At 39.7% G+C, this 27,219-nt stretch overlaps 1 protein-coding gene and 5 non-coding genes across 6 annotated transcripts; 3 read left to right on the top strand and 3 right to left on the bottom strand.

Moving 5' to 3' along the window:
- Positions 1 to 2,946: 2,946 nt before the first annotated feature.
- On the bottom strand, positions 2,947 to 15,239 carry slc43a3b (solute carrier family 43 member 3b). The gene is made up of 13 exons (XM_042493135.1): positions 15,041 to 15,239; positions 14,337 to 14,630; positions 14,059 to 14,188; positions 11,156 to 11,202; positions 10,955 to 11,031; positions 9,746 to 9,838; positions 9,522 to 9,661; positions 7,830 to 7,936; positions 7,555 to 7,698; positions 7,278 to 7,385; positions 6,946 to 7,132; positions 6,602 to 6,725; positions 2,947 to 4,549 (listed from the first exon to the last, which is right to left on the bottom strand). Exons 2-13 carry the CDS (start codon positions 14,521 to 14,523, stop codon positions 4,439 to 4,441), a joined length of 1,455 nt encoding a protein of 484 aa, XP_042349069.1. The 5' UTR covers positions 14,524 to 14,630; positions 15,041 to 15,239; the 3' UTR covers positions 2,947 to 4,438.
- A 10,369-nt stretch (positions 15,240 to 25,608) lies between these two features.
- On the bottom strand, positions 25,609 to 25,680 carry trnaw-cca. Its single transcript has one exon. It is a non-coding gene; the product is annotated as a tRNA-Trp (tRNA).
- Positions 25,681 to 25,901: 221 nt separating this feature from the next.
- Positions 25,902 to 25,973, top strand: trnac-gca. Its single transcript has one exon. It is a non-coding gene; the product is annotated as a tRNA-Cys (tRNA).
- Positions 25,974 to 26,367: 394 nt separating this feature from the next.
- Positions 26,368 to 26,439, bottom strand: trnaw-cca. The gene has a single exon. It is a non-coding gene; the product is annotated as a tRNA-Trp (tRNA).
- A 255-nt stretch (positions 26,440 to 26,694) lies between these two features.
- Positions 26,695 to 26,767, top strand: trnac-gca. Its single transcript has one exon. It is a non-coding gene; the product is annotated as a tRNA-Cys (tRNA).
- A 133-nt stretch (positions 26,768 to 26,900) lies between these two features.
- Positions 26,901 to 26,972, top strand: trnac-gca. The gene has a single exon. It is a non-coding gene; the product is annotated as a tRNA-Cys (tRNA).
- The last annotated feature ends 247 nt before the right edge of the window (positions 26,973 to 27,219 follow it).

Raw genomic sequence — 27,219 nt, 5'->3', positions numbered from 1 at the left:
ATGGAGCGCTTGGATACAACAAAGCCATCATTAGTGTTAGTAGTATCACCTGTGCTTTTCCTACTATGACCAGTCAAACTGTCTGCTGTGAAAAAGATTCGTGGGACGTGGCTCCCAAACACTGCAATCTTCACGTACTCACTTTCCTCCAGTTCACAGCGATTACAGTCAGTGTGGTTCTTTTATTGTAATCCTTGATAAGTAAAGAACGTCTGCTAATTCTCTGTTCTTCTCAACAAGGAGTCCACCTAGATCAGGGGCGTGACCTGGGCAAGGCCACCCCTGAAATCTGACTGGCCACACCCAGGTGCCCCAGGTGCAATTCAGTCTCAATGATGCTCTGGAAATACATGAACTAAAATATCTAGGCACAAATGTGTTGATATTTATGTCGTCTTCCAAGAAAAGATGAACTTTTGCACAACTTCCAATTAAAATTTGAAAAAAAAAGACTTTAACAAAGCTGCTTCCTGTGAAGCAACAAAAAATTAACACACACGTTTACTCACAGGCTCTGTTGGTGTCCCCAAATGTTCTCAAAAACCACATCTCTGTGCTCTTGCTCCACTCTTTTCTTATATAGGCCAGCTTTTCCTTCCTCACCAGTTCACTCCCTCTCTTTTTTCTTCACTTTGTAGGTCTCATTCTGCTGTGCAGCAGAGAAAATCCCTCTCATCTAGCGATGCTGGTGAATTCAGGGATAAACCTTCTTGCATCCCTAGCAAGCCAAACAGGAGTGAAGCCATGAGACATACTCCAGATGAGGATCCAAAGATTTCTGACTACACTGGTTTAGCCAAAAGGTCATGTGACTTCGACAAGAAAACAACTCAGTGAGAGTGTAGAAACTAGGGGTCTACTTCTGTTTCTCAATGGAGCACCTCCTCGTCTCATGGGCCTCCTCGATACTGTGATGTGTGTGACCCAGATCAGTCTCGGTGCTCCATCTTAAAGGTAATCCAAATATGAGGAGCAAGGAGACTTGTGCCACAGAATCACAAATATCAATTTGTGTTGTTTTAATGTGCACAGAACAGAGACAACTCAGGCAGTCACCCAGTCAGGAAAAAGGTCCTGTTTTCTTGGTAATTTCACAGGCCGGCTCAAAAACTGGAGACAAATTGAGATGGATGGCATGAACATATGAGTTATTTACAAATAACAAAAAGTTAAATCAACAATACAACATGTACCATCAGTAATGCAATGTATGTGTGGATGTGCGGCAGTGTGTATGTGCAAAACAAAAGAGCAGACCAGGTGCTGCTGCCAGGCTGAGAGAGAGACTAAGACTGAGGAAGACGGGGAAATTTATTAGAGCACCAAGTTGGGCCCAGATGTGGCTCAATCAGCTGACGCCCTCCTCTCAGCTCCTGCAACGCAAAACAGAACCAGCAATACAACTGCCTAGTGCGTGGGAGGAGGGTCGTTATGGTAACATGACACTGATGTCCCTTAAATGACTGCAGTGGCAGTATGATCATTCAGATACAAAAGATATGGCAGGTGATACAGCTCTGCCATCTGCTGGCCTCTCAGTTTAGCTGTCAGCCTCTGATATGACCAGTGTGCCAAACATTGACACACACACACACACACACACACACACACGCACACACTCACTCACAAATACACTTGAGCTCACTGCATAGTCACACAGCAGGTGCACAGAGAACTTTGGAAAGGCTGTTTTAGGAGTTGTTGTTCCTGTTATTTTAGGTTTGACCCCTGTCAGAGATGATTCTGCCTCATGTAAAACCTCTCCACCACAATCAGGAACAAAATCATGACTCCTACCCAGACCAGTATAGAATGGAGACGATAGACTGTCCCCTGAGGTTGCAGTGAATCTGCAGGTTGAGGCACTTTATCAGATTTTGTGTAGCTCCCTCTGACGACACAAAAGACTATACAACCTTTTTGTGTTATGCAGTGGTACTTCCAAAGGCCCTCTAAACAGACTTTGATATAGAGAGAAAAAAAATAATTAAGGCCATGTTTTTTCTCAATCGTGCTGCAAGCACAAGAAGCTATTGCATGACCTCAGGATACATATCATTCCCTCATTTTGAATATTAATTCCCTGTTTAGTTTTGGTTCATTAATTTCGTTATATCATTTTACAGAGAGCCAGCACAACAGAGCAGCCATCATTTGCTTGGAGCAGGGGCACTGCACTTCAAGATTCAGAAAGAAAGGTTGATCTATTGTGGTGGCTCTCTGTTATATAACATTACACTTTTTTGAGCGCACAAATTAACCAAAATGAGGGAATGAATTCAGCAAAATGAGGGAACGAAATATATCTTGAGGCAATACAATAGCATCTCCTATGCTTGATTTAGTAAAACAAGACCTTGATATATGTATTTTTTTCATTCGGTGGCACCTTCCGGGCTCCGTACTTTGATGAGTAAAATTGCTAGAATTTCCTTTTATCAAGAAGTCAGCTCAGTTCCGTGTTAAATTCTTGATCGGCTGTATTATTTTTGGACTAATGCATCTCTTTTCATTCAGTTCAGCAGACTTAGAGCTTTAGTTCGCTGCTGTCGCCCCACCAACTGTTGTCACCTCTCCGAGAGTACATCATACAAGATTACTCCACAGTGAAAGGACAATTTTTAGTGCACAAACTTGAAACTTCTTAAATGTGTTTTTCCAAAGTATTGTTTTAGAATTGAATTTCCAGGACATTTAGGAAATTCTTTGAGACAGACTAATAAGAATCTGTGCAGCAGAAGCCGAGATGAATTTTACTTTATAAAAGGCAACTCAACATCTTTTGAGAGAGCCTCTTTGTCTGTTAAATGCCCATGTCCTTCTTTTTCAACAAGCATAGTTTGTGATGTTGGCTGGTAATATTACCTGACCACTTTTTTTTAAATTATTATTTTAGAAAGCTAAAATCACCTTAATCAACTGAAAAACATGGACTCAGTAAACGTATTAAGGGTTTAACCTTTAAAGTTTATTATTTGTTTTAATACATTGGGATATTTGTATGCCAAGGTACACATCAAACAGCTCAATTTGTTTCATTCATGGTTTTTTTAAAAAAAAATTTAAAAAAATTCCCTCTACTGTCTGAACTAGACAGCTGACTGCAAGTGCATAATTTTACTCACAGTAGTTGAAAAGTAAAATCTTTATTTTGGCAAAAATAAAGATAAAAAAAAGAATTACCTTTAATACATTACTAAAATTCATATCAAGTATACATTTGATTGCAGCAATAAAAATATGCTAATTTACAGTTACATTTCAACAACATTATTACAACTTCAGGTTTGGCACTTAAAAAAATACAGTCAACCTACAACATAAACTTACTGGTAAGAAAAAGTATAGAGATATTTCCTTTTCTTCATTAAAAACAGAACCCTTTATGACACCAAACTCGCACTGAACACCTGAGACTTCACAAAAACATAAAGGAGATTATTTTAATATTGGTTAATCTTGGACACAACAGTGACATCAGTGGCTAGCAGCTAAACTCAGAGGCCAGCAGGTGGCAGAGCCGTGTTGCCTGCTCTGTTTGGTGTATCTGAAGGAACTGGCATGCTACAGCTGTCAGTGCAGAGACATCAGGGCCATGATGGTCAGCAAACAGGACCTTTGTCCTGACAGAGGGGCTGCCTGATTTATCTCTTTGCTATGTGCACATTAAAATAACACAAACTGATATTTGTGATTATGACTCCCAAATGTCCCTTCTACTGTTACTACACTTAAGTTTTTCCTTCCACATATTCTTGATCCCATACTCAATTTTTAAAGTAAAAAATACATAGAAAGAGATAACTTGAAGAGTTAATACTGATATAAAACATCATCTGCCATGTTTTCAGTGTTAACAATAAAGTTTGTTAACCTTACTCTGAAACCACCGTAAACATGGTGGGACAGACGGCTAGTATTATATAGAATACTTAAAAAATGGCAAGAATACTTGTTCCTTCACAAGTTTGCATGAAATAAGAAACATAAAACATGTCTCAATCATCAAAAGCAGCCAGCAGAAGACATTTTAACCTCGAAAACAGACAAAGCTAACAGTTATTAATGGTGGGTTTTCAAAAAGCACATCAGCACCATCAGGTGACACTTAAATTGTAGAAGAGTGTAAAGAAAATTATGTATCTCACAAGAAGTAAAGTGTCATGCAACTGCAGCAGGCTGCACACCAGAAGGTCTTAATTATTGTTACATTCAGTTCGCCTCTGAACGAGACCCAATTTGAGAGTAGCGAAAGTGCTGTGATTGTGCCCGAAACCACACTTCACCGCAATCTGAAATGCATTCACAAGCACTTGATGATACATATGACAACACAACACAGCCACACAAGCACTATTTATCAAAATAAGCTGAAGAGGTAATAGTGTCAGTAGGTAATATTAAGGACATTTTAAGTGTGAGTCTCACTCTACAGACTTTAGGAGGAGGCGTTGATTGCTCGCTGTGAGGTGAGTTTTCGACAGTGCAGGTAGACAGAGAGGGGATGAATGAAGGCGAGCAGACTGAGCAGCGTCAGACCAACGTTCACCTGCAGATGGGAGAGTGGAGGAAACAGTGAGAGGACAGCTCATAGATAAAGATGGTTATAATGAGAAAAGGATCAGAAGATTTATGGCTGACTCAGTTATATGTCGTGCATTCACACACACAGTCATCAATTTGTGTTGAAAAGTGGTGCAAACATGAGCGCTCAGATAAAAAAAAAACATTTTTTAAATGGTCTTCAAAGTGTGCAATATTAATCAAGTGGCAGTCAGATCATTACAGTGGTTGAAATGAAATGTTGATAAAGACAAGTTAAAAAAAAAATAGGAATGGCATCAATTGGAAATAAGAATATTAACTGTTGCAGCCCATGTAATCTTCAAGATTTCTGTACATTGTTATTAATGCAACTGTTGTTGTGTTTGTTTTTTGCTTGACTTTTCTTTTTCTGCTTCACCATATTTGCTGCCAAGACTATTTTATTTTACTTTTGCTTTATTTTATTACTATTATTATAACTGGGGGGAAAAAAACTCAGATAATTTCATGGGAACCAAAAAAATAACATTTTGAAATGGTGCATCAGCCAATGCCAGTGGTGTTTCATTTTAACGTTGAGGGGGATCTGGAGTAATTTTGAGAGTCAAACACTGTTTTCCTAAATACCGATGAATTTTACCAATTTATGCCAGAAATGTCTTTATTTATATAAAGTAAAACACAAAATTCCTGCTCCTTGTAACAAATTAAGTTACTATAACTGAGGTAATTCAAATCACCTGCACCTCATTAATTCAACTACCTGTGCCAGTCAATTCAGTCACCTGCTGTGACCCCGCCCCACTTCTTCTCAGCAGGGCAGCCAGTGGCTCTGCCGCCAAGGCTGTTCAATGGAAGCTGGGGCATGAACTTGGTGTACAAAATATTTGCAGTGAAACTGGAGCTGCGATGTTGGAGGATTACAACAGAGAGTGCTAAAAATAAAGTTACTGGGACTCCGTAATCCATAGGTGCACTCAGGCCAACTAAACTGTTAGGTTCAATCCTACTGATGGTGGCAAATATAGAATAGAGTGTTTGCATGAATAAAATATTTGTTTATGGTCTTTTACTACAGAATTTTTAGAGCCACTATAGTGAACCAGCTATTGAGCCTTTGTATGTGTAGTCCAGTGGTGTAACATCATTTGAGATTGTGACTTCTCCTTTTTGGACCCTCCTTGTCTGCTGCTAGCACCGTTGCTTCACAACAAGTTGATCCTGAACGACCCCTTTCTAATCCCTCCCCTTGATCCCCTTCTTCCCATCAAAATAAACCCTCTCCCATCATCCTTAATCCTCCATTTATTCAAAGAAAGCTACTTTCATACTATGCATCGTGCATGGTCTTTGTCAGTGAAAAATATAAAAATATAATGCAATATTATATGCAGAAAGCATTCTCAGTTTATTCTCAGCTTTTATCATTTAACGTAATCAGTGCTAAGTCAACACACGTAGGCATGATTTACTCTTCAGTCCACATTTCTTTGGGAAGTAACATCTTTATATGTGAATATGGCATCTATACACATCAGTAACGCATTCATTCATCTTAATTAATATTTTAATCCTTGGACATTAACCCTTTGAAACATGGTTTTTGCAAAATGGTTTGATTTCTTTCAAAATCATGGGAAGAGGTATGGAGCAGCTTAACAAGAAATAGCCCAGAATTTAGCAAGAAATTGGTAAAAAAGTTACAATAAAATTAACAGAAAACAAGTTTTTTGTTTGTTTGTTTGCTTTTTTAATGAAAATTATATGTAAATATATGAAAAATCATTTTGAATATATAATTTCAGTAATTCTGAAATAAATAAAATCATAAGTTGAGAAGAATTTGTTTACGTTAATGATCCATGCACATATGTTTTTGGGTCATTTTTTTTGGACAATGCATTTGTTTGTTCTACTTTTACTATACACTGAATTGTATGTTTGATTGTGCAAATAAATCTTCCATAAAGCAAAGATCTTTAACAAATTATGCTTTTCAAAAGTGGTAAGCAAATGTCCCCGATGTCCCCAGTGTAAATGACTCATATGCACTCACATATAAAGGGTCTCCTTCCAGAGGTCCTTTCACCAGGGCGAAGCAGGGATACTGCAGCAGAGAGAACACTGCGGACAGAGCCATGACCAGACCATACAGCTTCCCAAAGTGGCACGACGGGAAACTACACACACGCACAAAGTGATGTCAAAGCAAAGAGAAGAAAGTGGTGAAAAAGAAAAGGACAAATCAGCATTTTTAAACATTCCTTAAAAAATACCCATCCAGTATAAAAACATATAATTTATAAAAAAATATGTTATTAAAAGCAGATATAAGAATCCTTAAGTTAAGTCAACAAAGATGTGTGTGCATGTTTGTATTTATGTGTTTTTGATACTGACGCCAAACTAATGAAGGCTGCGTTGCCGCCGTAGAGGAAGGAGCGGTTGATAACTTGCAGGATGAAGGTGAGATACTGAAGCGGCAGGAACGGAGTGGAGGCACAAACTGAGAACAAAACACACTGCAGCGCCGTCAAGGCCAGAGAAAGAATCGAGGCCCGTAGGTCTGCTTCCTGTTCACTCTCTCCTGCAAAAACACACACACAAGTGAAAACACACACCTTTTAGACATGCAAGAGCCCACGGACATGCTGGGCCCCTGAGAGGACTCCAGAGGCACACTGATGGCTGCAGCCTGTTAGGTGCATTACTAGTCCTTATTAGTAAGTTACCTTCAGCACGAGGTTTGCCCTTGTGTCTGTCCATGATGAGGCCGTTCCAGGGAGCACACAGCACGCCACACAGCTGCGTTATAGCAAAGGCATTGGTGTACTGACTCACTGCAGGGACACACAAGCAAAGACAAGATGGTCAGAGACTAACAACTATAACAGTGGTTCAACAAGCCTGCCAGAATATAACATAAAATCCTTTCTCTAGAGCAGCTTCTTGCAAAAATTTTCACCTTTGCCACATTAAGACATGATGTCATTGTTTGTGTGTGTTTACCCAGTGAGGGCTCTCCCTCCGTCAGCCGCTGCAGCATGGGGTTGAGGGTGCCGATGAAAAGGTAATGTCTGAGCTGCATCACCGACAACCAAAGCAGGTGCCACACAAAGAACCTTGACATCAAACACTCACGGAAACTCTTCTCTGAGTTGACAGAAGACCACAGAGACAGATGAATGAAGAGAACACAAGACAGATGAAGAAGAACAGGATGTATGATTCTTTAATCCTAGCTATAGTATGTGTAAATCTATGCCACAGTGAAGTGAACAAACCTTGTTTCTCGTCCTTGTTTAGGGGCGTTTCTTCTGTCGCCTTCAGTGCATTACCGTTGGATGGTGTCTGCTCTAAGGTCAGGGTCTTCGATTTACCACAGGTTATCCTGACAAAGGTCAAAGGTCACAGTGAGTCAGCCGCAGACTGAGAGCACTGTGGGAGCTCTTTGATGATTATTTACTTTACCAGCTATAATCACATAGCAGGATATGAAGGATTTTTCCATGGAATGTGGGTGGATGGTGAGAAAATAAACTTTGGGAGCATTACAGCCTCCATCTACTTTAGGTAACAACTGACTATGGATCTATTGATGTGTTTAAACAGTACAAATGCAGTTTTACGTTAGACTGAATTTCAATGTGTTTTCACCCGGTTAAAAAGGTTCAATAATAATAACAAAGCAACATCTTCCAACTCCAAGCTTAAAAGAATACTTCACCAATCAATGGTCATTTAGCAGGTGAGGTATTCCTTTAAATCAGTGGTTCCCAACTGGTGGGTCGCGGTCCAAAAGTTGGTCAAGGGTCCACTCTGATGTCTCGTGAGCATGTCAAACACACTTTATTTTAAAGCACAGTGAAAGCTTGTATTTAAAAGTCTGGAGTTTATTCTTGCAACATGTTTTAATTGTTTGCCAACGTGTTGTTACATTTTGTGATGGACCTTGATCTAATGATTAAGGAGAAATCTGGACCTTGTGGCTGGACCAGTTGGGAACCACTGCTTTAAATCTTCCAAGCTGACATTCTCCTCACTTGCCTCACACTGTCAGTAAACTCGGTGTGTGGGGGTTGAGGGAGAGGTCATCGGTGCTTGTCAGTGTCAGTGCTTCTTGATAGCAGCTGAGTGGGAGTTTCAGAGAGACCACAGATGAACCTGCCCTTAAAATGTTTTTTTGACATACACATATAAAACCTATTTTTGTTCTTACTCCCAGTTAATCAAATACAGGCGCAATACTATCTGACGCACAGCTGAAAAACATGGCAATGTTGTGAGACTGTCACAGGAAGGTTTAGGCAACAGAATTACTTGATTAGGTTTAGATAAAAGATCATGTTTTGGCTTAAAATAAGTAATTTTTTTACATAACGCAACATGACAAAAATACATTATGTGAGTGACGTCAGTGCAAGATGTTGTATGTAAGTTGCGCAGTTTTTGTATCACAGAGGAGACGAACTGTGGTGAATGCCTGGATGAAAGTCTGGTTTTGTTTGACCTATCCCCTATTCCCCTCACCCCTGTACTCCACAGACTTTCTCGCTCTTTATATACTATGTTTGTCACTCTCAGCGTCAAGTATTGCCTGAGTGGTGGGAATGACAAAGCATTGGTATTTTAGGCACTTGGAATGAGAACAGGCTGGTTTTTCTTGCTGTAAAAGTACAATAAACTGTGTAAACTGCAAATTTCCAGTAAAGAGCTCAAGTCAGCCAAGTCTGTAGTTGCAATAAGGTGGTATTTTTAAATACTTTTTTTTACTTGTGCTTTTACAGTATTTTTTTTTAAAAACTATTATTCAAGGTTTAATCATCTATTAAATATTCAAAACAGACACAAATTCATGAATTTTTCTTAACCTCCATCTACTGAGTGCACTTTTCTAGTTCCCTTTTCTCACTTGATGTATCCCTGAATCATGTCTTAGTCGCTGATGATGTATGTGGTTTGTTGGGGATTTGTACCCGTATGTGTAGTCATCAGGCAGCGGATAGGGAATGTGGCGTCTGGGCAGCAGGAAGAAAGTCCTGAGCAGGTGAATGAAGCTGCAGATGGACAAGAAAAGGAAGGAGGAGCGAATGGCGACACCAGCCTCATATAACAGCTGCAGGAGAAGACATCAAGATTATTATTACAGCATGAGGTAAATGTTTATAGTTTATGGGAGCGGTGTGTGAATGTTTCTCACCTTGATGACAAGGAAAAGTGCAGATGAAGAGTCGAAGGCTCCGTTGTAGAGAGTGATGATGGTGGAGCGACGTGAGCCGAACAGGTTTCCCACCTTTAGGAGATGAATTTGAATGAATTAAAACAGATGTTGCACGTGTCTGCGTGTCTGTGGGGCTTTCTCTTTGGTTACACACATTCTTTTCTGTCTTTTAATGTAAAATTTGCTCTTGCTATGCTGTATGGCGCATTAAGGATGTGGTTTTGGACCCTAAGAGGGATTTGTTTCCCCCCATCAAACACAAGATCATGAGCTCAGTCTGAGAAAAGCCCTGCAGCTAACAAAACCTCACTGAGGGCAGAGTCTGTCTCTTATCTGGTGAAAACTACAATCTTAAACATCAAAACTCTGTTGCGCTTCCAAAAAAAGCTCTGACAATGATTTGTCTTGGTCTCTGCTCTTCTGAGAAATGGGTCATAGGAAAAGTTACAGTCAGTGGTTCTTGATCATGAGTCTTTTCTGCTCAACTCCACTGACGGCGCTCACAGAAGCTTCCAGAAACTCCAAAAAAGATAAATCACCAAGCTTAAAAGTGACTTATTGTGCTCCTTTTTGGGTTCATACATGTATTTTGGTTTTCTGTACCATTTGTGCTGGAACACCTGTCACAAGAGTCTGTTAATTCTGTCACAATAGCCTAGTTTCTACCAGCAGAGGTAATATGTATAATTCAAATAAGTAGCAGTAGTCAGGTATTTATTAGCTCCAACTCCAATAGGCATTGATGGAGGCACAACATCCCGGTAAATGCGTTAAATTCAGTTCCTCAACTAGCAAGCTACAATGATGCATCATCACTTATTAGCGTCTGTCTCTTCCTATGCGGCGCTCAAATATCGATTCAAGTTAGTCTGCACCGAGTTTGAAAAAGACGCTGAATAAGTAAGAGATATTTAAAGAGAATTAACAACCATAAAGTTTTCACAGACCTCTGTCCATGCTGCTTTCTACTGTTTACCTGTTCTCCGGTCTGTTTGTGACATCGCACAGACACACCAACAACCCCCCAACACACACAGAAAGGCAGACTCATCTGCTGCAGCACACTGTACACTGATCTGATACTGCCAATGGGAAAGCAGTCTATAGCCTATTAACTGATTTTACCCGTGTTTGAAAACCGCGTTTATATTTTGATGCAAAAGGGGTGTATAATGACTGGTTCGGTACCTGCATGTTGGTCATTAGAAACATGATGCCACCCACTGCCAGGAGGGAGAGAGCTGGGAAAAGCAGGTTGGATAAAGCTGAAGGGAAAAGAAAAAAAGGGAAAATGAGCATCTACAGTTTTTAAAGTCTGCTACATTTATTTCTTTCAGACAATGAAGTTTTTGAGAAAGCAGAAAACAACAACAGATAAATGTTTGTCACCTGCACTTGAGAAGGCCACCAGCAAACAACCCATGGTGTAAAGAAATCTGTTAAAAAAGAAAGTTTTTGAGTAATTTTATTGGCTTAATGGGATTCACAGTAATCAGGAACAACTGCTGCTGTTTGTTTTTGTTGGCACTTTCTGTGTAAAAAAATCGGACCATATCTCCTCTCACTGCGTCTTGTCCAACTATTTGCATTCCTTGGTGTTTTTCTTTCCCTCCACCCTCTTTTAGTGGTAACATATGTCTCTCGTACCAGTGAGTTATTGTGGATTTAGATGAATCTGTGGTGTTACGGAGGGCTTCAAACATTCCTCCATCCTCTTATGTATTATGATCCTGACGTTTCTACTTCTTCATCATTCTCTCGCTTTTCCTCCAGTATCAGTAATGTTTTGTTTGCTTTACTGTTCCTTGTTCTCATAAAGTATTTTCTCTTCACTCTCCATTGCTAAGTGTCCCACTCTGGTATTTACGCTGCATCTCTATTTATGTGTTTGTTGCTGTCTGGAGACTTCAGCCACTTTACATAACATCCCTCAAGGGAGCGACTGGGACCTCTCTGTGTGCCTTCTTGCTTCTAGCTGTACTACATGTCCCCTTTACTTCACAGGAGCTTGTAGAGAATATTAAGCCGCAAAGAGACATAGGAATCCCTCAGAGGGAAATACCAGAGACTTCTGAAATAACAGCAAACTGCCTCTTTACACTGTAACATTTAGCTTAGCTACCACAGGCAAAAGAGTCGCAGTCATGCAAGGAAATGAGGAGGATGGAAACCCATTTGTCTTTAGTGAAAATTAAGTTTGTTGTTTTTATTATCAGGCTCACTGGGTTTATTATTATTAATTATTAGGTTTATTAAAAGCTGCAAAGACTCTCTGATATGTAAAGATTTATGGCTATGGCAAAATAACTGTTACTACCACAGACTGTATAAAAATAGCGTCTCTATATTTACCTGAACACATGACCTCAAACATCATGAGGTGAGGTGAGATGAGGTGTGTGTGTGTGTGTGTGTGTGTGTGTGGGTGGGTGTGTGTGTGTGTGTGTTAGTGGGAGATAGAGTGTGTTTTTGAATAAATGTGATGTGCCTGGGTCAGATATGTGACCTTTTTTTTTTAATTCATTAATTTGCATTTGTTTGAAATGTGTCATTACCAGAAGCCTAAAAAAAGGTTTTGAATATGCTGCTTTCTGCTGAAAATGTCAGGCCCATTGACATTTTTCTGGTCTTAAAATCAGATCCAATTGAATTTATAAATGAGTATTCCTGGCTAAAACACAAAACGAGTGAATTCCTCTGTTCTGTGGTGCTGATAAAGCATGCTCAAAGAATTTAAAAATAGGGGTCTGAGGACCGAAAACAGTCAGAAATCTCAAGCTGAAGCTCCATCCTAAACTCCCTCCACTACACCCTCTTATTATCTGCAGTGGAGCTCCGATCACAAACACTTCCTGCAACTCCTTGTTATTTTCACTATCTGAATAATTGCCATAAAGGGCTGTGGGACAAATGTACAAAAGAGGGAAATTTGACCCTTCCTAATATTGCCATCCAACAACGCAGGTTCAAGCTCACACTTCTTTGTGTTTCGCATGATTGGGCAGAGGTAGTATGCATTATGGCGTACCACTACAGAAACAATTGACAATACTTCACGCACCACAGGCACATATATTAGTTTTTTGTGCACACATATACACAAACAGCTACAGTACATCCAGCTATAAGCAGAAGCATCCGGTTGTTGATGTTAAGAGTCAGAAATATGAATGTTAAGACGAGATAAAACTAGGGGTGGAGCCAGACGTTGTAATCATTTGGGGCTCAGACCAAAGTCAGGGCCATCTGAGGGCACGCTCTCGCCGGGAGATTCTTTTTCCTCATGTGTGGCAGCTATATGCATTATTTTTCATGCCAATTCAGATATAAGAATGCTTAAAAACCTGGAGATTATTAGGGAAACACATGATGTTTGCCAAGGAAAATACCATCCAGTGCAGCCTACATCCTGTTTTGTATTTCGTTGTTTTCCAACTGTCTTCATTATTCTAAAACTATAACATTATTTTACAGAACAAATGTTTATCTGAAAATTCTGCTACATTTAAATCCATCCCATAATAACTAATTGAAGATTAAGGATCTTCAACAATGCTGAGTAAAGTGGTCCTCAGTACTCTGAATTGAATATTAGGTCAGTAGAATAACATTTACTCAATTTAAGTAGATTTCTTTAGGGAATAGCAGAGATTCAGGGCTTTTGAGAAAACATTCTTGGCTGTAGCCCCCTGACGCCACCTGTAACATGCAGCTGCTGGTTAAAACATTTATACTCAAAATGCAGAATAATAAAATTGGCTCATTTTTATAAAACATGCTAGACTTTTTTTTCCAAACTGGATTCTGACTGAAGATTTCACCCTTCACTACCACCACCTTCAAAGATCATCAAAATAAATTAGATTTTGTCGGTTTGTTTTCTCATGTTGTTTTGTTTTGTTCTGTGTGAATATGTGTGATTATCTTCTAATTACCCCTTCTGCCTTTTAACACCTTGTTTTGTATTGTCTTATACTTCCATTAATACCACTTTATGATATGCAGAATAAGATGATGGAAATAATCTTCACTATAGGTCAAACAGTCAAACTGTTGTTGGATTTAACCATCACATCTCTAATCAATACAACCTCAACCAACTAAGGTAGGTCCTCACTGCACCTTGAACTTGTTGCTCAATAGTCACACTAATGAACAACCTCTTATCATGGTCCTTCACTATTCAATGTGCCATTTCTTATCGGCTGGTGGGCTTTTTATCCCCATACAAGGTCACTGTTTTGATGAGAAATTAAAAGGAAATTAAGGAAAGGAAAGTAATTAGGACTCACATTCCAAAAAGACGAGCTACTGTTGTTCCAAACCGGTCAAAGAGGAAACCACTGGGCAGCGTCAGGAAATTGTTCATAAAGGAGGCGATGGTGAAAACAAGAGAGAACTGTTCATCCTGTCCACCACAATCTGTAGACACATTAAATATGGAAAAAGAAAGAACAAAGATAGTGAAATATTTGGTTAAACAGGGAGAGAGGGCGGCATATGGATCTTTAATGATTTTAGAAATCCAGGTGCTTAGAATTTAAAGTAGTGACGAGGATATCAAACTAACCTAAGACCTGCGTTCCATTGGCTTCTGTGGAGTTGATGCACAGAGAGTTGAAGTAGCCCTCTGTCTTCAGGACAAAAACAAGTGAAGCCCATCCAAACACAGCTCCGGCGAAACACAGACACTCCACCAGACCTGTGGCGAAGGTGAGGCCGCGTCGCACCGACGAGCTGTTCCCAGGACCTGACATGATCTCTCAAACACACACTCTCACACAGGCAGATAATTAACAAACACTATATTGTCACCTCATGGACACACACACACACACACACACACAGGTTCCCGTCACTGCACCTACCAAACACAAGGAAAGACAAATTAATAATTCTGATACAATTATAGAGGTTTTCATGCTGACTGTTTTGCAACTTTAGAGCAGAACTGCATGACTCATTCATAGCACTTTAACGGAAAGTCTTAAAGTTGCAGAGATCTTACACATCTGGGCGCAAAATGTGCTGTTTGTGTACAGACCGTTCAGTCTTCTTCCAAAAATAGATGAACTTCTGCATAAATTTAGACTCTGGATAACGGAAAGAACTTACCTTACTCAAGATACTGCTAGGTCATAAAACTCCAATTTTAACAACAAAAGGATTCAAGTGAAATGTGCAAACATGACTATTTAACAAAGAAATCTCCTGTGAAGCTGCACAAACTGTGCAACTGTACTTTTCTCCAGTTTACTGCTGTCTAATACTCACAGTTCAGGCTCTGTTGGTCCCCCCAAATGCCCTCACAAACCACACCTCTCAGCTCTTGCTCCACTCTCTTTCTTTATATAGGCCAGCTCTTCCTTCCTCTTCCTCACCAGTTCCCTCCCTCTCCTCTCTCCCCAATGTTTTCTCTTTTTTCAGTCAATGTCTCTGCTGTGCAGCACAAAAAATCTCTCTCCTTGTGGTGCTACTGGCCGCAGAAAATAAACACTCCCTGCATTCCCTGTAAGCCAAAACAGCTGCGAAGCTGCCCCTAAAGCTGCCAGACACAGTCCAGATGCGGATGCTGATTTGCTGTCAGTGCTGGCTGGACCAGTTAGCAAAAAGGTCATGTGACTTGCAGAAGCGAACAACTATGTGAGTGCAGAGGGGAAACTCACTCTGTGGGTTATAACTGGATCTAAGGGTTTCTAACATACTGTTACATAATCTCAATAGAATCATCATGTTATTGCACTATATACAATATAACTTATGGGTAGATAACTGACAATTGATTCCTGTTGTGGAGATTTGTAAAAGCGAAAAACTTGTCAATTTCTGCTGTTATTTTCAGCCATAACTGTAATGTATAAAGATTTATATATATAATTAATTATCAGACCTATCTGATTTTACTGCTGTGCCCATTTAATGTACTGTGTTCCTTTGCATCTTTGATAAATGGGCATGAAAGTTATGCATTGTACTGCTGTGGAGGGTTGCTGCAATCAAAATGTATTTTAGCCGACTAAAAAAATCAATATCCGTTACAGTGTTCTCTATATTGGATATTTGCGCCCCTTTACCTTACATACTAACTGAATGAGGCAGCAGCAAACCAGCACCTCAACTGACTGCAAGTTAAGCAGTGAAAATATTCTAAACATAGTGTATACTTAAACCTTTTACCTTTTTTAGTTGTCTAAAAAAACAATTGAGGCAGCATTTGCTCACCACTGTTTCATTTTATGTACATGACTCAAAGGTTTACTACCTGTAAGGTATGGTGAACAAATACTGTGATTTGGCCCAGATACTTTGCAGAGTGCTTAAGGCTCATTTACTTTGATGCTGTTTTTCAGTAAGTGGGATCCAGCAAGTCGAGGAAGAGGTTGCTGGCAGCTGAGGGCAGAGATGCAAATCACTGCAGGAAGTCACCACTCATGAGACCTCTGAATGTATGTTTTACTAGTATCATCATCTGATCACAAGACAGATATTTTTACACACACTCATATACTGTGTGACACGCAAACGCTTGTACGCACTTCCTAAAACCATTGACCCAGTGTCTACAAAGTCATCAACCCCTTGCATACGCCATATGTGTTTATGTGTAGATAAAGCATGGAGATACTAACCCTTAAATGTCCTGAGACACATGACTTCTTTCTGATCACAATCACCTTATCTCAAACAGCCATACAAAGATATTATTTTTAAACAGTACTGTGCTGTAGGAATCATTCAGATGTCTGGTAGTTTTGGCTTTACACTGTGCGTGCTCCCACAAGGTGCATGCAGGAGGTCTGTCGAAGCAGTTTCAAACACCTAATGCTTTTGGTGCATGTTCAGCCATTTCAAACAATAGCTGCACTTCAAAACATGAGTATCACACCATTTCAGTGTGTTTGGGCCTACATTCAAGGCAAGAAAGCCAATAAGTGTAATCCCACAAAATGTCAAAGTTGCTCTTCCAGAGCAGGATTCACATTTTCATGACAGCTGGTATTGAAAACTTAATACTAAAGCAACATTGCAATTGATCATATTACGACACACTAACGGGGGGACGCAGGCAGTTGCTCAATTTGCAAGTTGGTAATCCAGCCTCAAGTTTAGGTCAAGGTTAGGGTACAGCTACGTGTTAGCAATGTATCTGTAATGGTTAAGTATAAGGGTAGGGCAGCAGTGTGTGTATGTAGTTTGTGTGTGTGTGTGTTTGCATAACTGTAAGTCAAACACATGCATGCAAACAAGAAAAGTGCAACCATCAGCAACTTGTAGGAAAGCTTATGGTCAGATGTCATCATCTATGATCTCGTTTCTTTAGAAAAATCATGCTAAAATAGAAAAAAAACACGAGATTCTCTTTCTCCATCTTTTTCACTACTTCCTCTTTGTAAAAAAAAAAAAAAAAAAAATTGCAGTAGAGTAAAGATGAAATGCCACATGTGACTTATATAAGATCATCTGGTGACAAAATCTTACTCTGACAGGGTTGAACACACACCTGGATGACGATGAATGTTGCTGAAGAAAAGAGTGGATTAGTTTTATCCACCGGGCAGTGAATAAAATTCATCTGAATCAATTCAATAATGACAACCCCAGAATACTAAAAGACTGTCAATGACAGCCAGTTCATTGACATTACTCACAGTGTGTGTCAATCATGCATCGCATTGTCAGCCAGGGACTCATTTTCTGTACTCCAGTCTGTTGGGTTTTGAGTGAAACAAGGACTGTAACGTAAAAGTGCTGATTTTACATCCATATTTTTGTGAACAATACATAAAATATTAACTCGTTGTGATAGGTAAATCCATACTGAGGCATGACAAAGTTGTAAATATGTATATTTATTCCACGCAGTCGTTTTTCTGTGAAATTATGTGAAAATTTGATGTTACTGATTGTTTGTGATGAAATTGCTGAACACGTTGGTTCTTTGTTGGAGTCGACCTGACTCACACTCACTTCATTGTTTGCACCTGTGATAATTATCCAGAGCTACTCTGATTGAACCTGACACCAGAATTGGTATATCTGTGAGCTGACACACTGACGTTTTTTTTAAAGCCCTCGTGAAGAGGTGGGCTGAAACACGTAGGCACTAAGCCCATTTATTAAAGGCTTTTTAATTTTTGCAAAGCAGTGTGCCTTTGTATTCATCCATTATAACTTATTGATTACAAAGTAAAGTAAAAGTCTGACCTCTCTCCCTGTTTGGTCTCATATGTCCTTGGATTAAAAGAGAACTTTTTTTTATAACTCCATGTGTGACTCCTCAGCCAACATATTTAATACACAAAATCACTTTATACACAATCCCAACAACAATGCTGAAGCACAGAGATCCTAAACAGTAAAAAAACTGCATGCATAAACCATAAATTTGTAATTATGATATATTGTAAGACTATCGAAATGGAGAAATATATAATTTGATCAGTTTACATTATTTATTATTGTTAATTTGAAGCTGGATGACTAATCATTAGGGATTTATGGAGAAGGGTTGGGGATTAAATAAGTGCATACTTTCTCCCATTCCTTTCAGACATGTAAACCAAATAATGTAAATTGTGTTTGAGAATCTTTTGTGTGCTTCTTGTTTTGTATAATTTTTTATTCCGCTGTATTTTCATTCTTGCATCATTTGACATGTTGTTCAGCAAATATGAACATTGTGTTTTATTTCTATTCTGTTTTTTAGGAATATGCATAATTTGTCAGGTTTTATTTCCCGAGGTCTCTGAGAATTATTCAAATGAAATGATCTCAGAAGAGAAAATCATGCTTTGATTGAGCTGCTCACAATTTACATACATGCAACCAGTGAAAAGCAGTCAAATGCAGGCAATTTTGTATTAACCCTTTAACACCTGGATCAACGTCAGTTTTCTCTAGCTGTGTTTAGACACCTTTCACAAGTACTTAAACTTCTGAAACTTGAAAAAATTGATTTGATTTCCTTTCAAACCATGGGAAAAAAACATAATGAGCAAAAATGCACTGCAAAGTGAATAAAAAAATAGTAAGAAGATTACAAGGAAATTTTCTGAAAATTATCTGGGAGGGTTATTGGGTAGATGTTATATGAAAAAGGAAAACAAACAAAAAACATTTTGTGACCAAACATTTTCTTGGTCATTATCTTTTTGTATTTTTTTTACTTCTCGTGTTGTGTTATTATTTTCATGTAATTTTCTTATTATTTCTTATTCTTATTTTTTTACTTTTTTTTTTTTTTTTTTTTAAATTGGTCGTTGCCCTCCTCCTATGTTTTTGGAAGAAATCGTGCCAATTTGAAGAAAAAAAATAGAAATACTGTGCACAGTTTAGCTGCAGATCATATAAAGGGTGACCAATGCATTTTGTAAAATGGTGAGCAATACAAAAACTGCATGATTTAAAGTGTCTAAATTGAACCTGGTTGGGCAAGAATCAAAAACTCACAGCTACCACTCCCTCTTCCTGACTTTATACAGCAGAGAATATTGCCATTGCTGCGTAATATATCCCTGTGGCCATGCTGTGAGCAGCATGTATTACTGTATTACTGTAATCCGCTCTAAGTGATTTAACAGTCGTGCATGGGCCCAAAGAAGAAGGGAGCTTCTGATCTATTTTCAGTCTATAGCTGTGTGATGTCTTTAATGGCAGGATGTTCACTTACGTGTTGCTATGCCCTCCTACAGTGATCGCATTGTCCATACCGTCCACATATTGTTCGCTCCGTAAGATGCGAGGAGCCGGCAGGGAGGATCCACATGCTGCGGCCGCTACTGACAGGGTGGGTGGGGTACAGAGAGCCCGTATCTCTGCTCTCTGTGTGCGACCTCCAGGTCCAAATGCCCCTTCAGTCCCACTGCTGCTGAAAACATTAATGTATGTTGTAAATCTGATCTGTGTAAATTCTGAGTCCTCTTACCATGAATTAAAGTTAAATTATGTATATTCATTTGGAGCTAAAAAAATAGTCTAATATCTCATTGTCTTAAGAGTATAACAAATTAATTTGAAGGTTTTAGATGTGCCACCTCACAATTTCCACATTTTGATAGGCATTAAAAATAGCAACAATAAATAAAATTCATTTAAAATAATTTAGGTAAAAATCATAGTTGAATTCCGCACAATCGGGCAATTTGGTGTTTTGGCGCCCCCGTGTGCCTACTTAATAACATTGCATTGTATTGTTTTAATAGAGTGACAGCATAGAGAGTGGTGAAGTTATGAATCCTAAAAGCGGAACTCCGTTAACCTTTTTGCACTTCCGGGTCCCTCATCTTAAAGTCTATGTGCTTTTTTAATGGGTTTTCACAAAAATGCCTTAAATTAGGTCTGTGGGTAACAGGCTAAAGATATTTAAAGGTTTGTTCTGCAACATAAAATACATCTTTTTTTTTTTTTAACTTTTAAGGTTTTGCATGTCTTTAAAAAAAAAAAAGCAGTTAACAAGTGGCTAAACGGGACAACAGTCTTTGTTAGGGTTGTGGATGTCATCACACCAAACACAGAAACTCATTAAAACTCAATTGCCCCCCTTTACAGCTTTACAGAGTCATGCTCAAACTTGTAGATTTATGTTTATGGAATTTTTCAATTGTGTTTTAATGTGGTTTTGTTTTACAATTTTTGTAGCCTAGTTGTGACGTTTAAATTGCGCAACCACAATGTTGTGTATAGCCTATCAATAGCTTTTTGCCTCTGGCGATTTCATTTTCACTTCAAAACACACAAAAGTGGTGTTAATCTGTGAGGATTATCATGCTTAACAAAACGTGTAAGTCTCATAAACTTGTGTTTGTCACAGATCTTATTTTAGACAATATTTGAAAATAAGGTTTTTGATGAGGGAACCAGTGCAATGCTAACTTCCGGGTTGGCCTACAAAAATGTCATCCCTTCACCACTCTGTTGCTTCTAATAAATTAAATTAAGCTTTTATTAGTCTTTTTTCCTTTATTTTGACACTTTTTTCCTCACTCATCTCATTTCCTTTAACCTGCTTCCTTTTCTCAGCTCTGATTGGCTCCTCCTTCTTTACTCCTTTTAAACCTGATTAAGGTCACCTGCACACATTTTGCTAACATATAACCCATGTGTTTGCTCCCTTCTTTATGTTGTAATTTGAGTTTTAGAAAATAAAACTTTTATGGGGAAAAAAGTTTCAAGATTGGTGCATTCTGACCTGTGCTAGGACACCTCTTTCTGAACCTCCTACTTTAAAGATTGATTGTGTATCAGAATGGTCTACCACCCCTCTAAAAGACTTGAATGATGAGTTGGTCATTTTGCCAGGGACAAATATCTATCAGAATGGTCTACCACCTGTATAAATAGAGTTAAATGCATGTATCACTGCATATTTTAACTTAATCTGGGCTGATTTTTAATTAATTTGTATTCAATTTAGATGTTTTAAAGGACATTGAATTTAATGTATTCGCAATAATCGAAATAACTTCAAATTATTTATAAATAGTACTATATTTCATCACACTGAGTTACATTTGTCCTTGATCCTGCTACATATTTGGTGTTGAAGGATGAGTTGATTAAAATCAGAAGCTAATTTGAAGACTCCATTTGCTCGTTCGGGCATGTTTCTGCTGATGGCATCATTCAATTCCTGCAGTGCATATTTTGAATTTGCATCAGAGTGGTACAAAGGAAGTAAAATAAAGTCATGCTTTACAGGTGGAACATACAAGTCCTAAAAACAGTTTTTTAACAGAGAATTTTATGTACACTGCTTCCACATGTTACAGCTGATCAGAAATGGATTCAACATCCTCAAAGAAACCCCAAAACCAACCAGATACTTTTACTCTCCAAACTAACCAAGCAGTGGCTAAAATACTGTAAGTATGTGATAATGCACATTTATACAAACAAGGTTAATTATGCATAATGCCCAACATGTGCAAGTTAGCATCCGATAGTTTCCTAATGTTGGGGACCCATACTATGCATTTACGACATAAAACTTTGGGGTACTCAACATTTCCATGTTGACTTTGCTGGCAAGTAGACTATCAGAGTGGGGGCACATCTAGATCAGCTCTGTGCTGTGTAGTTCCCAGGGGTTCATCTGATGTGACGCAATGGCACTGGTGGTCCATGTGCAGTCCTGCTGAGGAGGAAAAGAGGAGAAGGACAGGGTTCGAGAGGGAGGTGTCTCGAGAACCAAGACAAACAGAGGAGAAAGGTGAGTCACACCTGCATATGTCACAGCAGGTGATTGATGAGGCTCAGGTGCTTAACTAAATGAGGTGAAGGTGATTTGAATCAGTGGGAGAGAAAAGCATGGTCTTGTTCCTGAACCTCATTTATAGTAACTACATTAATGGAAGACCTTCCTACAGGAAACCTATGCTGCCACCTAGGGATGCCAACATGTATCAATCTCTTGTTTCTCACAGAAAGAAAAAAAGACTGCATATTTCCCAAATGTCGATTAAGTTTATGAAGTTTATCAATGAAACAAGTCATTCACCATTGTGCAATGTGTTAAAAGAAATAACCCAGTAATCTATAATTATAATCTTTTCCAGTCCACTTTTTTTTTTACCCATTTTCTCTTTTGCATTTGTCTTTAATGAAAAAAAATAAATAAATTCACATATATCTCTTATGTTTGTCCTATCCGATCTCCCATTGACTCCATGTGCTTACCATTTTCAGACTTCACAAATTGCTTTCTTTTATCCTCTCTCTTTACAGTCTTGCAAATTATATCATAAAATATTCAAATGTCATATACATATTAAGTAGATAAAGCTTCACTGGTAAACACATATAGTCAGGCTTTTCAACTTGGCATCTTGGCTGAACAGTGGATCTACTCAATCACCACAAAGCAGATGGTTTTAAAAATAAGTGTCTATCTTTATTCCCTCTGTCATTATCTTCTCCTGCCCCCCACATCCTTTTCCTCCTCTGTCTTACTCCTGGGGGGCTATAAATATGTCAACACCTCCTTGTGTATCTGTCCCACTCCCTCCTGCTCATGGCCCAATCACTAAAGCACAATAATGTTGCACTTAGTGTGGTTAATACTGTTAACAGGGAAAACACAAAATATTGAATTTGACAAAGGCACATCTTGATAAATTGTAAAGAAAAAGTGACTTTTGTAGCTGTATCTGTGTCCATGGGTGGAGTCAGATGTTAGTGTTAAAGCTTCTGCGTGAATACCATGGTTATTTGCCTTCGCTCAGGGATCTCAAATTATTGTCTTTACTTTGATGCCCATTAGCCTCTTTCTACATGTGTGTGCGCGCACAGAGAACCTAGGTGTCATTACACATACAACAGGGAACTACCAAAAGGGACATTGAGGTCCCCACTTGGTCATGCTCTAATCAAAATTGTGTGTTAAGGGCTCAGTGAAATTTTTCAATATTTGCCAAGAGGTGTAGGTGTAGGGGTAGAGGTGTGTGTGTGTGGCTACCTTGAATACCTCACTTTACAAATGCATTGTGATAAGCCACTCCTCCCTTTGGTGTTCTTAGATGCATATGAGGGGCAGTTTCCTGGTCTAAAATCAATTTTCCAGTGTGAGCAGCAAAAGTTAGTTCTAGAGGTTTTAGCAAAAAGAAAAAGAAAAAAAAAAAAAAAAAAAAAGTAATTTGTCAATGCTGGAATAAATGTTGCTTGGACCAAAGGTTAAATTGTTGTCCGTAACACCTGTCTACAACACAGTCACTTTGCTGATTAGTGTTTGCTAGTGTAATGACATGCTAGAGTGAGGCAGGAAAACTGCACCAGGTTTCAGCATACTAACACATTAGAAGAGTTTCACTGTGCAGCTCAGTAGACAAAGTTGTCCATTTGTTACAAGTGTGGCATCTTCAAAGTTATCATTGAAACAAGCTGGTAATGTGCCATAAGGATGCATGTTGAACTTAAAACTAGTAGTGTCAGTAATTACTCATCCAAGCCACTATCAACAATGTTTCCCACAGGAGTGCCGTAATAACCAGCTCACTTTACACAAGAGCTCCTTAAAGAAAAATATGGTATGAAGGATTTTATGCACAGTTTTATTGCATTTAGAAATTTAAATTACACATAGGGATCCACATTTTAGTATCCACCCTGAAAAGACAGGAAAAGAGCAACATCAGTGCAAGTTACAAGACCTAGGCAGCAATTTGGGCAAACGCGCTATTACACAAACATACCTTCACGCTGTGACCAACAGCTTGGCTGTGGCCTGGCTGCCCGAAGCCTCCATAGGAGCCACCTTGTCCGTAACCAGCCATCACAGGTGTGTTGGGATCCTCATAGCTCTCAAGGGCTGCAGAGTCACCAGTGGGGATCACCATCTGCTGTGCAGGACCGGAGTAGGGATCGTGGTATCTCACATAGTGATCGTCTTGCCAGTGGTCTCTGCCCTGCTCGTAGCTGCTGCTGGAGTGAGTGTATGTGCCTGGAGGATACTGGCCAGTCAGGAACATCATGTCGTAAGGATAAGGGAGCCAATAACCTGCACCCATGTTGGGGTCTGGCCGAGGTTCACTGGTGTAGCCTTCTGGAGTAGGCTCTTCATCCATGGCATAAGGTGGTGGAGGAGGAGGAGGAAGTGAGCCAAGTTCCTCAGTCTCGCGCCCTCATAGTTGCCATGCTCAAAGTTGTGCTCATAGTGGGACAACTCTCCAGCCTGGTACACTGGTCGTGGTGGACTCACATGCTGAGGTTTACTGGAAGCAACGGCGCGTACTGCAGTGGGCATTTCCTCACGCTCAGAAGGGAAACTGGGAGGTGCAACAAACCACTTGAAATCTGGGAATAGGGATGTAGACAACACAAGAATTTCATGCATGATGAATTTCTGTTCAAGTTTAGATATCAGTTGCCCAATATTAAACCAGGTCACCAACAAGTAAAGAACACTGAGCATTGATTGTTACTGTGTGGAGCAGGTTGAAGAGAGCAGTAGAGACAGCAGGGTTTGGTCCCACTGAAGCATCCCTGTATCCTGAGAAAGAAGGTCCAGAAGCAGAACCAGACCCAACAGACGGTGCCGGTCCGCTGTGTGCTGCAGGCTGAGGGACACTGGCCCCCGGCTGTGGTGCAGCCGGATGAGATGGCTGTGCTACGCCTTTAGTGGGACCACTGTTTGACCCAGCACCAGGATTGAAGCCTGGACACAAGAGAAGACAAGATCAGATGTGAATTTAACTGAAGCACAAAGTTTTACTGGAATGGGAGATGAGTCACCTTTCTTATTAACAGGAAGGCAGCAGATGTCCACAATCAGCAGAGCAAAGAGGGAGGCCCTGAAACAATTTAAAACAAGACAACAGCATCAACAAGTGTTACCCAGTAACCAATCAACTCACAGAAAACCCGCAACTCACCCTGAGAAGAAACGTGCAGTCATCATGGTGAATGCTGACACTGAAGAGCCTTTCAGATGTGGAGAGTTTTAACTGCTGCAAGAGATCAGCTCTGACCAATCAGAGCTTAACAAGTTAAGGATGGACAGCTGCTGCTGAGCAACTCTCAGCAGGTGGATCAAAACTCTGCAATTATCCAACAGGAGCCAGGTACAAACTGTTGCTGGCTTCCTATAGCTGACGCTTAATGTAGTGCATTACTTATTTTCTCGCTATTTAAACAGATTTATGTCACTATGTAGAAATGAGTTTGATTCATTTGATTTGGTGTTGCAGCCATTAATCCATTCAACTTCAAGTTCTTTATTGTTCGTGCAACAATAACAGAGAACCAGTCGTTTGCAATGAAAATTTTAGATCACAGACTCACAGCAAGGTGCATAATCAAACTTAAATCTCAAAGAATCAGCTCTCCTGATCGTTAGACACAGAGCTGTTTGACCTTGGTGTGATTTGAACACACAGCCTTCTGATCTGGAGTCAGACGCGCTACCGTTGCGCCACAAGGTCTGTCTACAGTCATTATGGCACTTTAAAAGGGATGGCACATTAATGCAAAAACTATCACTGTGTTTGGCTTTATAGATTGGTAATCAATGTAAACAGTTTAGCCAGTGGTGGATCACAGATTCCTTAATGTAAATGCTCTTAAATAGCCATGAGCTCGAGTGGTGCTATGACATGCAACTTTTCCTCAACACATATTTGGTGGCAGATTCTTTGACTCTGGTGGGGGTATAGCTCAGTGGTAGAGCATTTGACTGCAGATCAAGAGGTCCCCAGTTCAAATCTGGGTGCCCCCTCTATTAATGTGGCCTCTGACCTTTAGTCTCCATCCTCAACTGGAGTTCCGTCATGCATCAACAGTGATTAGGCTACACACCCTGGGTCATCCAGTTACAAAGCTAAGTATCCCATAACTGAGGGCAGACATCACCATTATCACATGTTCCTCAGGTCCAGGGAAAGAAGACAGTGTGGAGGTCCCGGTGTCATCAGTACATGTATTTGGTCTGCTTGCAAATCAAAGTGCCACTATATATAGATTAACTGGGCCTACTGAGCACTTTTCAAATGTCATGCAGAGATGGATAAACATCTTAACCCTCCATTTGTCACACAGGCATTAAGCAAGGTGCATAATCAAACTTAAACCTCAAAAAATCAGCTCTCCTGATTGTTAGACAGAGAGCTGTTTGACCTTGATGTGATTTGAACACACAGCCTTCTGATCTGGAGTCAGACGCGCTACCATTGCGCCACAAGGTCTGTCCATAGTTATTACGGCACTTTAAAAGGGATGGCACATTAATGCAAAAACTATCACTGTGTTTGGCTTTATAGGTTGGTAATCAATGTAAACAGTTTAGCCAGTGGTGGATCACAGATTCCTTAATGTAAATGCTCTTAAATAGCCATGAGCTCGAGTGGAGCTATGACATGCGATAACAAAAGCTCTCGAGTTTCAGTTAACTGTAACTTTTCCTCAACACATATTTGGTGGCAGATTCTCTTACTGCTGGTGGGGGTATAGCTCAGTGATAGAGCATTTGACTGCATATTAAGAGGTCCCCCAGTTCAAATCTGGGTGCCCCCTGTGGTGCTGCTCCTGTCAAAACACACTCTGTCATTTCTGTTGTTCATACATACAATCAAACCCCCTCTCGCCCTGTGTGGTGGATGCCAAATCAATGCCTTCATTATCACTAAGCATATTTAGTGCAGACTGTGGGGGTATAGCTCAGTGGTAGAGCATTTGACTGCAGATCAAGAGGTCCCCAGTTCAAATCTGGGTGCCCCTGTATTGATGTGGCCTCAAATCTTTAGTCTCCATCCACAACTGGAGTGCAGTCATGCATCAACAGTGATTAGGCTACACACCCTGGGTCATCTAGCTACAAAGCTAAGTATCCCATAACTTAGGGCAGACATCACCATCATCACATGTCCCTCAGGTCCAGGGAAAAGAAGACAGTGTGGCGGTCCACAGTGTCATCGGTACATCTATTTGGTCTGCTTGCAAATTGAAGTGCCACTATATACAGTATA

Source organism: Plectropomus leopardus, chromosome 9, assembly GCF_008729295.1.
Source record: "Plectropomus leopardus isolate mb chromosome 9, YSFRI_Pleo_2.0, whole genome shotgun sequence".
Lineage (NCBI taxonomy): Eukaryota > Metazoa > Chordata > Actinopteri > Perciformes > Serranidae > Plectropomus > Plectropomus leopardus.
The sequence above is the reverse complement of the archived record's forward strand: the minus strand, read 5'-3'. Positions and strand labels throughout refer to the sequence as shown.